The sequence below is a fragment of the Bufo gargarizans genome, chromosome 11 (assembly GCF_014858855.1).
Source record: "Bufo gargarizans isolate SCDJY-AF-19 chromosome 11, ASM1485885v1, whole genome shotgun sequence".
NCBI lineage: Eukaryota > Metazoa > Chordata > Amphibia > Anura > Bufonidae > Bufo > Bufo gargarizans.
This window is the reverse complement of record NC_058090.1, coordinates 15686579-15701423: the sequence shown is the minus strand read 5'-3', so window position 1 is coordinate 15701423 and position 14845 is coordinate 15686579. Positions and strand designations below refer to the sequence as shown.

General features: G+C 46.7%; 1 protein-coding gene across 6 annotated transcripts in view; it reads left to right on the top strand.

The window, feature by feature from the left end:
• Positions 1-14845, top strand: part of EML1 (EMAP like 1) — a 93372-nt gene that overhangs the window by 55444 nt on the left and 23083 nt on the right. For 3 of the 6 annotated variants that reach the window (XM_044271497.1, XM_044271498.1, XM_044271495.1), the window contains 5 exons: positions 419-448; positions 2136-2268; positions 5677-5811; positions 8161-8189; positions 9995-10021. In XM_044271497.1, the coding sequence (XP_044127432.1) occupies positions 419-448; positions 2136-2268; positions 5677-5811; positions 8161-8189; positions 9995-10021 (354 nt within the window). The remainder of the gene's footprint in view (positions 1-418; positions 449-2135; positions 2269-5676; positions 5812-8160; positions 8190-9994; positions 10022-14845) is intronic. The other 3 variants (XM_044271500.1, XM_044271496.1, XM_044271501.1) reach the window with 3 other exon arrangements.

Sequence of the window (14845 nt, the reverse complement as noted above, 5' to 3'; positions counted from 1 at the left end):
CCACAGCCGCCCGGCTGTTCAGAGAACTGTAGTCGGCCCCATTGACTTGAATGGAGTTGTGCTGCAGTTCCCCGCACAGCTGAAGACCTTTAATTCCATATAACCAGACCAGGGGTGCACCTAGCCTTTCTGCTGCCTAAGGCGAAAACTGAAACAGCGCCCCACGTCCCTTTCTTAACCTAACCCCTTCCCTTCAGCCCATGGCCCTTTGACTGCCCCCCTTTTGCACCTACCTGGTGCTGCCTGAGGCCTCACTTGGCCTCATTGGTGGTGCACCCCTGAACCAGCCCTCAGCGCAGGGTGGCATCTTGCATGGCATCCTATAGGCAGCACAGATACTTGCTCCTTTTTATTTGGGTGATGACCATATTAGATGATGAGATGTAACCGTCCAGAGGACTTGTCTGTTTCTATACAGCATCCGGGCCAGGAAAGGAAAAACAGAAAGGTAACGCTGCGTCATCCATGGTACTGCCTCCTTATTGTATGATCCATGCTAGGAGTGAGGAGGAATCGCACTGCATGTTCTAAGTGTCATCGATACCACCGACCCATTGTATAAGATGTGTGGCTAATGCTCTAACGTTGTGACCCGGCCGTGTTCACACTGGGAACTGTCCAATTCAGTCTCCATCAGTATCCAGTCTGCGTACAGAGCTCCGTCACACACAGTGAACCTGCTCATATTGCACTATAAGCAATTCCACAATCGTCTCAGTCCTACAGGAGAAAGTCAGGTGATATGGGTCAAATGCACGAGGTACAGGGGGAAATCCCTCTTTACTGCAACTGCCCTCCCCTATTACCTCTATTCTACCAACGGTGAACAGAAGTGTGGATGAAAGGGGTTCAGACACTGTGATATTGATGACCTGTCCTCAGGTTAGGTCATCAATATCAGATCGGCAGAGGTCCGACTCCCAGAATCCCCACCGATCAGCTGTTTGAAAAGGGCAGGTCGCTCTGGTGAGCACTGCAACCTCTTCCTAGGCCAGGCATCCTCAAACTGCGGCCCTCCAGCTGTTGCAAAACTACAACTCCCAGCATGCCCTAACAGCCTACAGCAGGCATCCTCAAACTGCGGCCCTCAAGCTGTTGCAAAACTACAACTCCCAGCATGCCTGAACAGCCTACAGCAAGGCATTATGGGAGTTGTAGTTTTACAACAGCTGGCGGGCCGCAGGTTGAGCATGCCTGGCCTACAGCGGGGCATTGTGGGAGTTGTAGTTTTACAACAGCTGGAGGGCCGCAATTTGAGGATGCCTGTCCTAGGCCATGTGACATCGCGTTCGTCTGTCAATGAGCATGAGCTGCAATACCAAGCACAGCCACTATACAATGGATGGCGCTGTGCTTGTTAAGCTGCCAGGTGGCCCCAGCTAATCGGTCGGCCTGCCTGATGTTGAGCCCCCGCTGATCTGACATTGATGACCTATCCTGAGGATAGAAAAGTGCAGACGGTATCAGCAGCATCTCACATCATCGACTTTATTTGGACTTCAAAGCAATAATACTAGTAGGCTTGACAAAGGCTGTGTATCAGCCGAAACGTTGCCATTTGTATTATTGCTTTGAAGTTCAAATAAAGTCGATGATGTGAGATGCTGCTGATACCGTCTGCACTTTTCTATCCTGAGGATAGGTCACCGATATCAAACACTCAGAAAACCCCTTTTGTACAGGGGTAGAAAAACTTTTTTCTTTTTAATCCCTACCCCAACCCAGTAGGACCTGTTGAGGGCAGCATATTTGCCTGGTCCCCAGTGCTCCACTGTCTTCACCGCCCATCGGTCCCCACCTGTAAACATCGGGCGTGGATAAGGTCACCCGCACCACTGCAGACAAGGTCTGACTACAGCAGTGATGTGTCCCCAAGCAAGGATATGTACTAACCCTTTAAAGGGAATGGGCCTGAGCTGCAGTACTACACACAACCCAACCTGTGGCCATTGGCAGCTCCCCCAGTGTGAACATGGCCCATTCCTCCTTCATCGTGCCGTTTTTACATTTTACTATAAATCACTAAATTGCATTTTTAACAAGTTTTTCAGTAACAGCCGTATTAACAGAGTGTAGCTGGGGAGAAATCTGTGAAAAACACAAACTAATAGTCATTTCATGCTTCTTCTCCACAGCCAGACCCCTGGTGCAGACATTGCCGCTGAGGGCGACCGTTAACAGTGAAACCATCCTACCAAAGAAACCAAGCACTTCTCTCCCTTCACCTTCCGGGACCAGGAAAGATATCGTTCCTCTAGGACCCAAAAGGTACGAGCGGTCTACGTCTGTGGCTGTGGCTTTATTTATTGTCCGCTCTTCAGATAAAGGGCAAGGAATCTCGCCATTGTAGACCTATCGATAGTGATGTCTGTAATGTTCACTTCTAGTATGTAGTTGACTTGAGTTTTGTGGAACACGGCTCTGGTTCTTCTCCGGTAAACGGTAATGCAGAGCTGTTCTAGTGGCGGCACTAAATGGGAGCGCTTCTGACTGACAGCACTGCATGTACTTTAAAGAAGATTGAGCTAGCAATTTCAAGCCCCCATAAATCTGAAGGCAGATTTATTATTGAGTTCAATGGGAGCCGTATAAATCTGTATGCAGTGAGCTCCCCCTAGTGGTGCCTGCAGGCAGTCAGTATTTTTAGTTTAAAAGGATTTACTGGTCTGTAAAACTGTTGTGCCAGTGCAGTGAGACTAAGTCACTTACTAGCGTACTGTCTAACTGAAATGCCTCAGTAAGACAGTCCTCACATGCAGTCTCATGACCACGCTCCGAGGTGTACTCTCAACGCTCATTATCTCCACTCCCCGATGTAGAGACATTACATGCCTCTTATTTCCACTGTACCATAAGTCTCCCTCTCTGTCTGTGAAAGGATAGTGTTTCCCATGTTGGGTAGCAGAGCTGTGTTATATGTGTAGACCGTGCATAATGACAGCACTATCCTATACCTTGTAAAAGAGGGGAATGCAGGGAGCACTGGTAATGTCTGTAAAAAGGGAGACTGAGTAAGCACTGTAATCCTTTACATTGATAAGCACACTCCGAGAAAGCCCTGGCAGCATAAAAACAAATGTGCTGCACAGAACTGGGCAAGATGATGAGAATTATAAAATAATTACCTCTGAGCTATGGTGGCATCATTGGCTGAGCGTTCAGACTTGTATAGGTACTTTTCTGCGCTCTTAAAACCCCTTCATGGCTGTGTGAAGGGTAAGCAGAGGGAAAAAAGTGCCCTGACCCCCAAAAGATATACGTTAACACTAATTCAATGCATATTTAGGACAAACGTGTAGGGACAGATTTTCACAAATCTGCCTCTTGATCTTTTGTTGCTCTGGTCAGACTGGCCATTACTGAGCCCCCCACCACCCCGCATCCCTGCATAACCACCATAGGCACCTTGCTGTACGTATTCATGTTGCATCTGATGGTGTCCTCCGGGCGACGGCCGGATCTGATGAGATAACCTGAGTCTGTCTCTCATTGCTGTGTCTGTTTCGCCGGCACTGACCTCTTCTCTCACCCGTTTACACCCTCTGCTTCTTCTTTCCTGCATCATTCTGGCTGTAGCAAGTCTGTCCGTCTATTGAATTCATGTAAAATCACTAAAACCACCACAAGGTAAATCCTTTTTCCTTTTTTTCTTATAAACCTGTATAGAAAGGCATCGGGGGGGGGGATTCCTTATAAAAGTTGCCCAACAGAGCTGACATTTTAGCCGGAGATCTCATAAACATTTCCCTCATGTTTCAGGAATTTTCTGTATGACTCACTGATGTCCAAATAGGAATCTTGACTGCAGCTTTGGATGCAACTAGAGAAGAGGGCATAGTGCATCACGTGTATTTCAGAATGGCTCCCTGTAGGTCAGGCTAGCCGATATGTCTCCATGAAAGTAGCCAGGTCTAGTCCTTGCTGATGCGTCTTGTTTTCTGTGCTCATCTTCAGAACTTTTGTCAGTTCCGCTAAACAAAACTTTTTCTTCTTAACTGTTTCTTATGCTTCAATTATCCTGTAGATGATGTCTTGTTTGTATTACCGTATTTTTCACCCTATTAGACGCACCTAGGTTTTAGAGGGGGACAATAAGAAAAAAAAAAAGTTTCATTAGACCTCAGATCAGCAATCAGACCTCAGCTCACAGCCCCAATCAGATCCCCAATGTTAATAAGATCTCAGATCAGACCCCAATGTGAATGACCCCCAATCAGACCTCAGATGAGACCCCATGCCTCATAATGAGACCCCCAGCCATAATTCAGCCTCAGATCACAAAAATAAAAAAAACACTTAGCTCTCCTGCTCTTGGACGCCGCCGCTCCTCACATCGCCATCCTCTTCCTCCTGCTGTCGGCTGTGCTGTGAACTGGCGTGCACAGCGTGAGGCCACAGAGCGCCCTCACGCTGTGCGCAGCCTTCACACCAGATGACCAGGAAGCGGTGAGTACAGAGCCTTCACCGCTTCCTGGTCCTCCGGTTATAATGAGCACTTGCAAAATGGAAGCGCTCATTAGTATTCGCCCCATAAGACGTAGGGACATTTTTTTTTGGGGGGGGGGGGGGGGGGGAGTGTGTCTTATGGGGCGAAAAATACAGTACTGTCTAACATTTGTAACTCAAATTGCTCTCCATGTTGTAGACGTGATGTTTTTACGCTGCTCTCATTGAACCTGTTTGGCTGTAAGTCTGAAGCAGGAGGGAGGCTGAGTGCACAGTTCTGCAGGTCAACAGCCTTGTCCGCATCCGCACTACTCCCTAACAGCTGAGCTACAGCTCTGGAGTATAATACTGAATGTAACTCAGGATCAGTACAGGATAAGTAATGTATGTACACAGTGACTGCACCAGCAGAATAGTGAGTGCAGCTCTGAAGTATAATACAGGATGTAACTCAGGATCAGTACAGGATAAGTAATGTATGTGCACAGTGACTGCACCAGCAGAATAGTGAGTGCAGCTCTGGAGTATAATACAGGATGTAACTCAGGATTGGTACAGGATAAGTAATGTATGGACACAGTGACTTCACCAGCAGAATAGTGAGTGCAGCTCTGGAGTATAATACAGGATGTAACTCAGGATCAGTACAGGATAAGTAATGTATGTACACAGTGACTTCACCAGCAGAATAGTGAGTGCAGCTCTGGAGTATAATACAGGATGTAACTCAGGATTGGTACAGGATAAGTAATGTATGTACACAGTGACTTCACCAGCAGAATAGTGAGTGCAGCTCTGGAGTATAATACAGGATGTAACTCAGGATCGGTACAGGATAAGTAATGTATGTACACAGTGACTTCACCAGCAGAATAGTGAGGGCAGCTCTGGAGTATAATACAGGATATAACTCGGGATCAGTACAGGATATGTAATGTATGTACACAGTGACTGCACCAGCAGAATAGTGAGTGCAGCTCTGGAGTATAATACAGGATGTAACTCAGGATCAGCGGTATGGGGATGAGCGATGGCATTAACGATCACTGCTCCCCATATGCTGGAGGGAGATCGCTGCATGTAAATGCAGAAGTCTCCTCCGCTAGTGATCAGCAGATTGTCGGGAACGACCGCTTCCTTCCTGACAATCTGTTCGTAAATCGTCCCGTGTAAAGGGACCTATATGTATCTGTCTGTATTTGCACTAATTGTTATCTTCTTTACTTCTAGTAATGTCAAAAGAACAAACTCTACTGAACGCATCTCTCCTGGTGGCCGAAGAGAAAGCGCCGGGGACGCCAAAGGCAGCAGGAACCGCGCTGGATCTACCAGCAGCTCCTCTAGCAGCAAAAAGAACAGCGAGAGGTAAGATTCAGTCCTAGCGCTGTCAATCTAAGGTGAGGGGGGGGTTAACTATGGAGGTGTCTGTATTGAGCTCCGGGGGCGTCACTAGAGTGGTGCTCAAACCACGTAAGACCACCTCCTGGTGCTCCAATGCCTCATTTGCATAAAAATAAAAGTGTACATTTCTCCAAAACACCTGAACCAAAAAATAAATAAATAATTTGTTTGGCTATATGCCTGGTTTAATAGGCTTTCTGGTGACGGAGCCTCTTTTAAAGTGGTTTCCTTGCTTTTTAGTAAAAGATGCATATGTTGTACTCCACACTGACCTCCACCTGTGGCCTATGATTGGCTTCTGCGGTCACGTGCCGAGTACGACATGTCCCGTGGATAGGGGTAAAACCTCCCTTTTTTTTTTTTTTTCTTGCTGTAGTAACAAAGGGCATTTGTACAGAACTTAGAAAAGAAAGTTGCTTGAGAGGCATGAAATATATTTTTAGTCTGGAAATCTCCCGCCTTCCCTTTCAGAATTTCCTGTGACTTGTTTGTGTCCGGGACATCTTCTTCTTTATCGGGACCCACATGTCTCGCGTCATGTAATCAGGAAGGGACTTATTTGCATGATACTGATTGCTGGCTCCTGGGGAGGACGTTCCTCTGTGGGGAAGGCTGGATGCCTGTGGATGTGACCATGAGACACTCCCTGATCCTGCTTATGATAAGAGCATACTGATATAGGACATGTAAAGGGTCACCTCAGACACTCGTGCAATATCGCTAGGATATGCCACCAATGTCAGGTTGGTGCGTGTCCCACTTGTCCCTAGAACGGGGCCCCCAAAGGAAACAAGAGCGTACAACTCAAACTCTGTGCAGATATTGAACAAGCAGGGAATGAGTGGAGACGTTGGCTGCGAAGCCTACAGAATTATGAATGCAGCTCTGGAATATGGAATACAGGATGTAGCTCAGGATCAGTACAGGATAAGTAATGTATGTACACAGTGACTGCACCAGCAGAATAGTGAGTGCAGCTCTGGAGTATAATACAGGATGTAACTCTGGATCAGTACAGGATAAGTAATGTATGTACACAGTGACTGCACCAGCAGAATAGTGAGTGCAGCTCTGGAGTATAATACAGGATGTAACTCAGGATCAGTACAGGATAAGTAATGTATGTATACAGTGACTGCACCAGCAGAATAGTGAGTGCAGCTCTGGAGTATAATACAGGATGTAACTCTGGATCAGTACAGGATAAGTAATGTATGTATACAGTGACTGCACCAGCAGAATAGTGAGTGCAGCTCTGAAGTATAATACAGGATAAGTAATGTATGTACACAGTGACTGCACCAGCAGAATAGTGAGTGCAGCTCTGGAGTATATTACAGGATGTAACTCGGGATCAGTACAGGATAAGTAATGTATGTACACAGTGACTGCACCAGCAGAATAGTGAGTGCAGCTCTAGAGTATAATACATCCTGTAACTGAGGATCAGCACACAATAAGTAATGTATTGTATGTACACAGTGACATTTTATGTAGATTATTTATGCAAAATGTGATTTAAAGGTGGAGCTAAACGTTAAACCTGGTAGAAACTTCTGGCTGATTTGCTATAGTGAATAGACTGCCGTCCGCTGCATGCAGACATGGATGTGGAGGTTTGGGAGGGTTAAGGCCTTTTGCTGCCCTATTGCCTGCAGATCACGGTTGCTCTGAGATCACCCCTTGTGCTAGATGAGAGAAGGGGAATATTTTCCGGAGCATCGGCCAGATAATGGCTTTTTCTGAATTATTCAGTTCAGCAGCCAATTTCTGGGTGGTGTTGGTATGTGGCAGCTGAGAGCCATTATATCATGTCCTAACCAGCAGGCGTCTGGTGGAGGGGAACAAATAATGTGAATTATGTTTCTCTCCGGCAGCAATGGGTCTCATTCATGTAGCAGTCCGTGTGTTCAGCTCCGGTCCGATGCACAGATAATGTCTGGTATTCAGTGCTGTAATCGGCTGTCATCACACAAATGATCTAATGTCCTGAATTGTCCGGACCGGCACCCAGGGCTCCTCTAGTTGGACGGGTTGCATCATGGTGCTTACTGGGTGCCACAGTGCTTGGGTCCCCCAAGTGTAGCCGTGCGTTTGTGTCATCATGTTCTGGATCTCTGATTGCTGTCAGTGAATGGGATCATGTATATTTCCTGCCAGTGTTGATAAAGGTACATGACCAGAACAGGGTTTCAGCAAGATTGTGAAAATGGTGAGGAATTTTACCTCCTCCATGTTTTTTCCTTGAGATTTCATCAGGTGAAGTGTGTCCTCCTGCATTGCATATGTTGTAAACTATTTATTTTTTTCCAGCAAACCCAAGGAACCAGTTTTCAGCGCCGGTGAGTCCATCCCTCCTCCTCTGATCTGTGGTTGTCGGGTTGTTTCATGTGGGTTATGAGAAGCTGATGTCCTCCTGCAGTGCACTCTCCTCACCTCCAGGAGGCGCTCTTCTCTTTATCCTGGCCTGTGGTATAACCTGGTAATACCTACTGACTATGTGGTATGTGAGAGTATGGAGTATACTGCTGGAAATGCCATTTACAATATTTTATGAGGGGGGTTATCTGCTGTCACATGTTCTGTGTCCCACACGTCTGGTTCTATGTGTTTGGATTGGATTTATGTGACTTCTAGGATCAAATGATCTCTGTAGGATTGTCAGCCACGGGCCATGTCCTTTCTTACATCTCTCTGTTCTGTGGCTCTGTCTCTGTCCCTCTGCTCTGTTTGTCTTCTCCATGTCGTCGCCTCCCTGCCTGTTAGTCTCTACTTTGTCATTACTTCTGTCTGCTCTATCATACCCTGCCTGTCTCTGCGCTTTCACCCTATTTCTGACTGGCTCTGCTCTGTCGCTGCCTGCCTGCCTGGCTCTTCTCTGTCACGTCCTCCCTGCCTGCCTGGCTCTTCTGTCACGTCCTCCCTGCCTGCCTGCCTGGCTCTTCTCTGTCACGTCCTCCCTGCCTGCCTGCCTGGCTCTTCTCTGTCACGTCCTCTCTGCCTGCCTGCCTGGCTCTTCTCTGTCACGTCCTCCCTGCCTGCCTGCCTGGCTCTTCTGTCACGTCCTCCCTGCCTGCCTGGCTCTTCTGTCACGTCCTCCCTGCCTGCCTGGCTCTTCTGTCACGTCCTGCCTGCCTGCCTGGCTCTTCTCTGTCACGTCCTCCCTGCCTGCCTGCCTGGCTCTTCTCTGTCGCGCCCTCCCTGCCTGCCTGCCTGGCTCTTCTCTGTCGCGCCCTCCCTGCCTGCCTGCCTGGCTCTTCTCTGTCGCGCCCTCCCTGCCTACCTGCCTGGCTCTTCTCTGTCGCGCCCTGCCTGCCTGGCTCTGCTCTGTCGTGCCCGCCCTGCCTGCCTGGCTCTGCTCTGTCGTGCCCTCCCTGCCTGCCTGGCTCTGCTCTGTCGTGCCCTCCCTCCCTGCCTGCCTGCCTGGCTCTGCTCTGTCGTGCCCTCCCTCCCTGCCTGCCTGCCTGGCTCTGCTCTGTCGTGCCCTCCCTCCCTGCCTGCCTGCCTGTCTCTCTGCTCTGTCGTGCCCTCCCTCCCTGCCTGCCTGCCTGTCTCTCTGCTCTGTCGTGCCCTCCCTCCCTGCCTGTCTGCCTGTCTCTCTGCTCTGTCGTGCCCTCCCTCCCTGCCTGCCTGCCTGCCTGCCTGGCTCTGCTCTGTCGCGTCCTCTATATCTCTTCTATGTTGATCTCTGTAGGATTCTCCCAGAACTGATATAAGATGTCTCCTGACTTAAAGAAGTTTTCCCACCACAAATATTGATTACATTTCGATAGAAGGTATATCGTACATATTTGACTGGTGGGTGTCTTACCTCTGTGATCCTTGCCAATGACAGTAGCCATGTCATATGTTTTTTATGGGGGGGGGGGGGGGGTCTGCATGGTCACCCTCAGCCATAGTCTATGGAAGAGCCAATAACCAGTGCATGCATAACCCCCACTCCTGTCCAAACCTAGGACATGGGGCCCCCATACTTGGATGTTTTGGACCTCCACTCTGCTCACATTTTCATGGCCTATCCTATTAACAGAAATAGTTTGTGGTGGGAAAACCTACAGTGGAAGTTAGGGGGCACTTGGAATATGTGACATGGCTGCCATAATCACGTCTTTACCCAGAATTCTCTTTCTGTCTCTGTGATCACAAGGGAAGCGGCGGGTGACACACTGTAAAGGTAGGAATCTGGCGCTAGGCCTGGCAAGCTCTGTGGGCAGCACGGTTGCCAAGTTGATGGAAGGTTCAGCGGCAGACCCTTCAATGTCGCACTGCGCACCCCACGGGAGACATTGAACGGCTCACCGGTCCTCGGCACCCTTCCATCAGTGATATCACGCTGGCGTAGTCTCCCGCCCGCAGTGGAGACCTCCATATTGCAGCCTGCTATTTGTATAGGAACCAGCGACAATGAGTTCTGGTTCATTGAAAATAATTAAGCTGCATTCTGCAACATGGTTGCCTCCAGTGCTGACATCTTAATGATGTCATCTTTATTTTTTTCTTTAATTATAACACTGCTTAATCTTGGCAAGCGAGAAACTGGTGTCTGCACAGGGACTTGTATTTGTGTGTGCTATATACTGACCGTGCATAGAGCCGCGACCTCCTAAATGTAGCTGCACCACTCCCTGGCTCCCTCTAGTTTTTTTTTTAATTTAGTTTTTTTATTAATTTAGTGCATTTTTTGCTTTGCTAATTATTGCACATGGTTTTCTTTTCCCTTTTTTAGTAGCCTAGCGTCTTTATTCCCTGCACAGAGCAAAGCATTTCATTTTTAAAGGGGCCAAATAGAAAAGCAGCGTCCTAAATACAAATGAGAATTTCATCCTATTTATAACCAGATCGGTCAGCCCCAGACATGAGATGCTGCAGATTACCTGGAGAGAAACCAAAACCTCCCTCGTCCTTCTGTCTATTTTCAGCTATAAGATTTACAAGATTTGACAATTGCCCTCCCTGCGCAGGCGACTCCTGCAGAACATCTCGATGAATGAGGGCTTACAACGTGTTCATTCCTTTTAGATTGATGCTTTAGCGCCCTCTACTGGACGATGTGCAGATCATTGCCAGAAGCTACAGAGAGCCCTATAAAGATGAAATGCTGCCCCGTAGTTTTTTGTAGTATTAACCTTCGTAGGTGTAGTTGGAACATTGCTGGTGTTTTATAACTCGTAGACTTCACCGTTCATTATTAAGTTTTGTACTTTTATGTTACTTTGTCCCTGTCCTGTTTTCTTTTGCACTCACTAATCACTGATAGTGATTAGTGAGTGCAGAGTTGTAGATCTGCAAGAGGTAGAGACTAAAAGTTAATTTACTTATTTTAAGACTGCACTCGAGGCTTTTATCGTGTACATGATCATTTTACATGGGTATTTTATTCATGTGTCTAAGATCTGACATTTCATCGCTTTACAGCAGCAAAAATAGGTCTACCATGATTCATGTCCTGCCCTTTAGTAGATGTGACCTCGAAGAACTTCAGTATGTGCTACCCAATCCAACTGGATGTTACCTATGTTCTCATTTCAATGTAAATTTACAGTTAATATATAGAATTAATAGATAAAAAAAAAAAAAGTTCTATATTTGCATTACATTACCTATCCTGTACTGATTCTAAATTACAGGATTTACATTTCCTGAGTTACATCCTGTATTATACTCCAGAGCTGCACTCACTATTCTGCTGGTGCAGTCACTGTGTACATACATTACTTATCCAGTACTGATCCTGAGTTACATCCTGTATTATACTCCAGAGCTGCACTCACTATTCTGCTGGTGCAGTCACTGTGTACATACATTACTTATCCAGTACTGATCCTGAGTTACATCCTGTATTATACTCCAGAGCTGCATTCACTGTTCTGCTGGTGGAGTCACTGTGTACATACATTACTTATCCAGTACTGATCCTGAGTTACATCCTGTATTATACTCCAGAGCTGCATTCACTGTTCTGCTGGTGGAGTCACTGTGTACATACATTACTTATCCAGTACTGATCCTGAGTTACATCCTGTATTATACTCCAGAGCTGCACTCACTATTCTGCTGGTGCAGTCACTGTGTACATACATTACTTATCCAGTACTGATCCTGAGTTACATCCTGTATTATACTCCAGAGCTGCATTCACTGTTCTGCTGGTGGAGTCACTGTGTACATACATTACTTATCCTGTACTGACCCTGAGTTATATTCTGTATTATACTCCAGAGCTGCACTCACTATTCTGCTGGTGCAGTCACTGTATACATACATTACATTATTTATCTTGTACACTTATACCCCCGTTTACTCACACAGTATACACACTATATACAAATGAGTTACATCCGGTATATATTTCAGAGCCTGAACACGCTCTGTGCAGACACTGAACAAGCAGGAAATGCTGGGAGATTTCAGCTCTGAAGCCTGTAGAATTGTGAACGCGGCTCTGGAGTATAATACAGGCTCTGTAGCAGTATCTGATAAAGTAACATTTCATTCTCTATGTAAAATAGTGTGTGAAGGTGGACATAGGACATAACCTACCGGACCCTCCTCTGATTACTGTAGGTACAGCTCTGCTCCCTGACCTCTTGGTCACACCTTAATCTCAGGATAATTGTCTCTTGTGTAGTATTAAAATAAGCCGATTGTTATGAGGAAGGGATGACAAGGGCGAGGGTACTACAATACAGTGCAACGAGGAGTGTGTGCCACCACCATTGCTGCTCATGTATGCATTCTTAAAGGGATTGTCCAGGATCAGAAGAACATGGCTTTCTTCCAAAAGAACACACGTCTGCATTTTATCCCATTAAAGTAAATAAGGCTCCGCTGCAACAGACACAACCTATGGATTGGTGTGGCTGTTTGTGGAAGAAAGTAGACTTTTCTTATACTGGACAACCCCTTTAACTGGGTGTTAGGTGCATGGGGATCTCGCCTGTAATGTGCCTGGCACTGTTATTCCTTATACTACCTCCTATTTATATATTCTGCTTCACCCTAAGTGCATGTAATAGAAACCCTCCATCCTAACAACTTTACTGTTTTTCTCTGAAAATCTAAAACTGGTTGTAAGCCCCCAAAAATACTCCCCATCGCCAACCAGAAAGTACAAAAAAAAAACCTGAAGAATCCCCATGCAAGTTATGTTTATAGGATCTACGATTAGGCCTCATGCACACGACTGTTGTTTCATTCCGTGTCCGTTGTTCCGTTTTTCGTGATTTTCTGCGGACCCATTGACTTTTTAATGGGTCAGTTGAAAACTCGGCTAATGCTTCGTTTGTCGTCCGTGATCCGTGGTTTGTCGTCCAAAAAATATAACCAGTCCTATTTTTTTCACGGACCCATTCATGTCATTGGGTCCGTGAAAAAACGCGGAGGCACACAAGATTGTCGCCTGCGTCCATTTTTTTTTCCTATCATTTGCATGGCAAACTTGACTTAGATTTTTTTTTTTTTTTTTTTTTTTTTTTTTACTTCCTTCATGTCTGGAGATCCTCCAAAAATAAAGGAAGACACTCGGGAACAAAAAAACGGACACGGATCACGGAACCCTCTTTTGCGGACCGCAAAAAAAATACTGTCGTGTGCACAAGGCCTTAGGGCAGGGATGTCAAACTCGTGGCCCTCCAGCTGTTGCAAAACTACAACTCCCATCATGCCTGGGCATACTACAGCTATCAGGGAATGATGGGAGTTGTAGTTTTGCACCATCTGGAGAGCCATGAGTTTGACATCCATGCCTTAGGGGAAGAAAATCCCCAGGATTCGATTGTATTGTGTTTAGCATCTACATGAACAGTTCTGTGTCCTATCCCTGAATGAAGCCGCTCTTTCTGCCTCATTCGGAGCAGGAAATCCCAGCATGAGTTACTCAGCTTTCATATCTGCGTTGATGGGGGGATGTACCCTCAGACAGCTTATGCCCTTCCATACATGGAGCAAGCCCATTAGATGGTCTCTTCAGGTACCTACAAGAGGGAGGGTTTGGTGGTGGGGACACTCGGCAGTATGCACAGGACCATTTTATAGGACTGGCCTGTATACACTGTGATGTCACCAACGCCAAGTGAAATGGCAGACACTTCCAGAATGTCACTGGTTCCTACTGGATTGACAATCTACTGGTTCACACTGGTACTTTTGCTGAGTGTAGATTTTGCACCTATTTGCTTCAAAGGTGACCCAAAAAAAGAGAGGTGGCGGGGTTTATTTGCACTCACTGAAGTTTGTATATTAAGGATGCAGAGCCAATGGCATGAGCCAAAAGGAGTCGTAGCATTGGGATCCTCAGATTGGCCAAGAGCTCCGATTACGTATTGCATGGTGAGCGATGAGGGGGGCACTAACGTCTCCTTGGTGTCAGCTGTCCCCATTCAGTTCCTATAGTTTTTTATTTTTTTATTTTGTTCATTAACCTGTAACTTGTGCCCTCCCATTCTGTTTCTTTTCCCCTCCTTTGCGGTTCCCCTCCCCGTCATGTAGTCACCGTGCAGGTTTTGATGGCTTCGCAACCGTCTGACGCCTGCGAGGACGAATCCGTCGAGCACCTCGCACAAGCGGAAGAATTCACTTCTGAATGTGGACAGTTGTCGCTCATCTCCCCCAGGAATTTGACTAAAAGCCCCAGTCACGTCAATATGCCCCTGGCCAGGTCACCTAGCTTCAAAAGCCCCAGGTCCCACAGCAGCTACTTCCAGCTCTGCTATTAACCCTTTCATCTTGTGCATGGCAGGTTTAGCGTGATTTGTCAGCTAGGCGGCTGTGTATATGTTGTAATTTTATTAATTTTTTTACTTATTTATTTTGAAGTCTTTTAGCAAATTAGCACTTTCTCTGTCTTTTGGCTACTGGATTACAACTCCCATCTTCCATTCTGAATACAATCGGGTGCGGACACTGCAGTGGGTTAGGCTTGCAGGTTGTGCACGATGTGACTGGGTGCTGCTGACTTGATGGCTGTAGTAGGTCACATGACAGGTGACATCATGGCTCT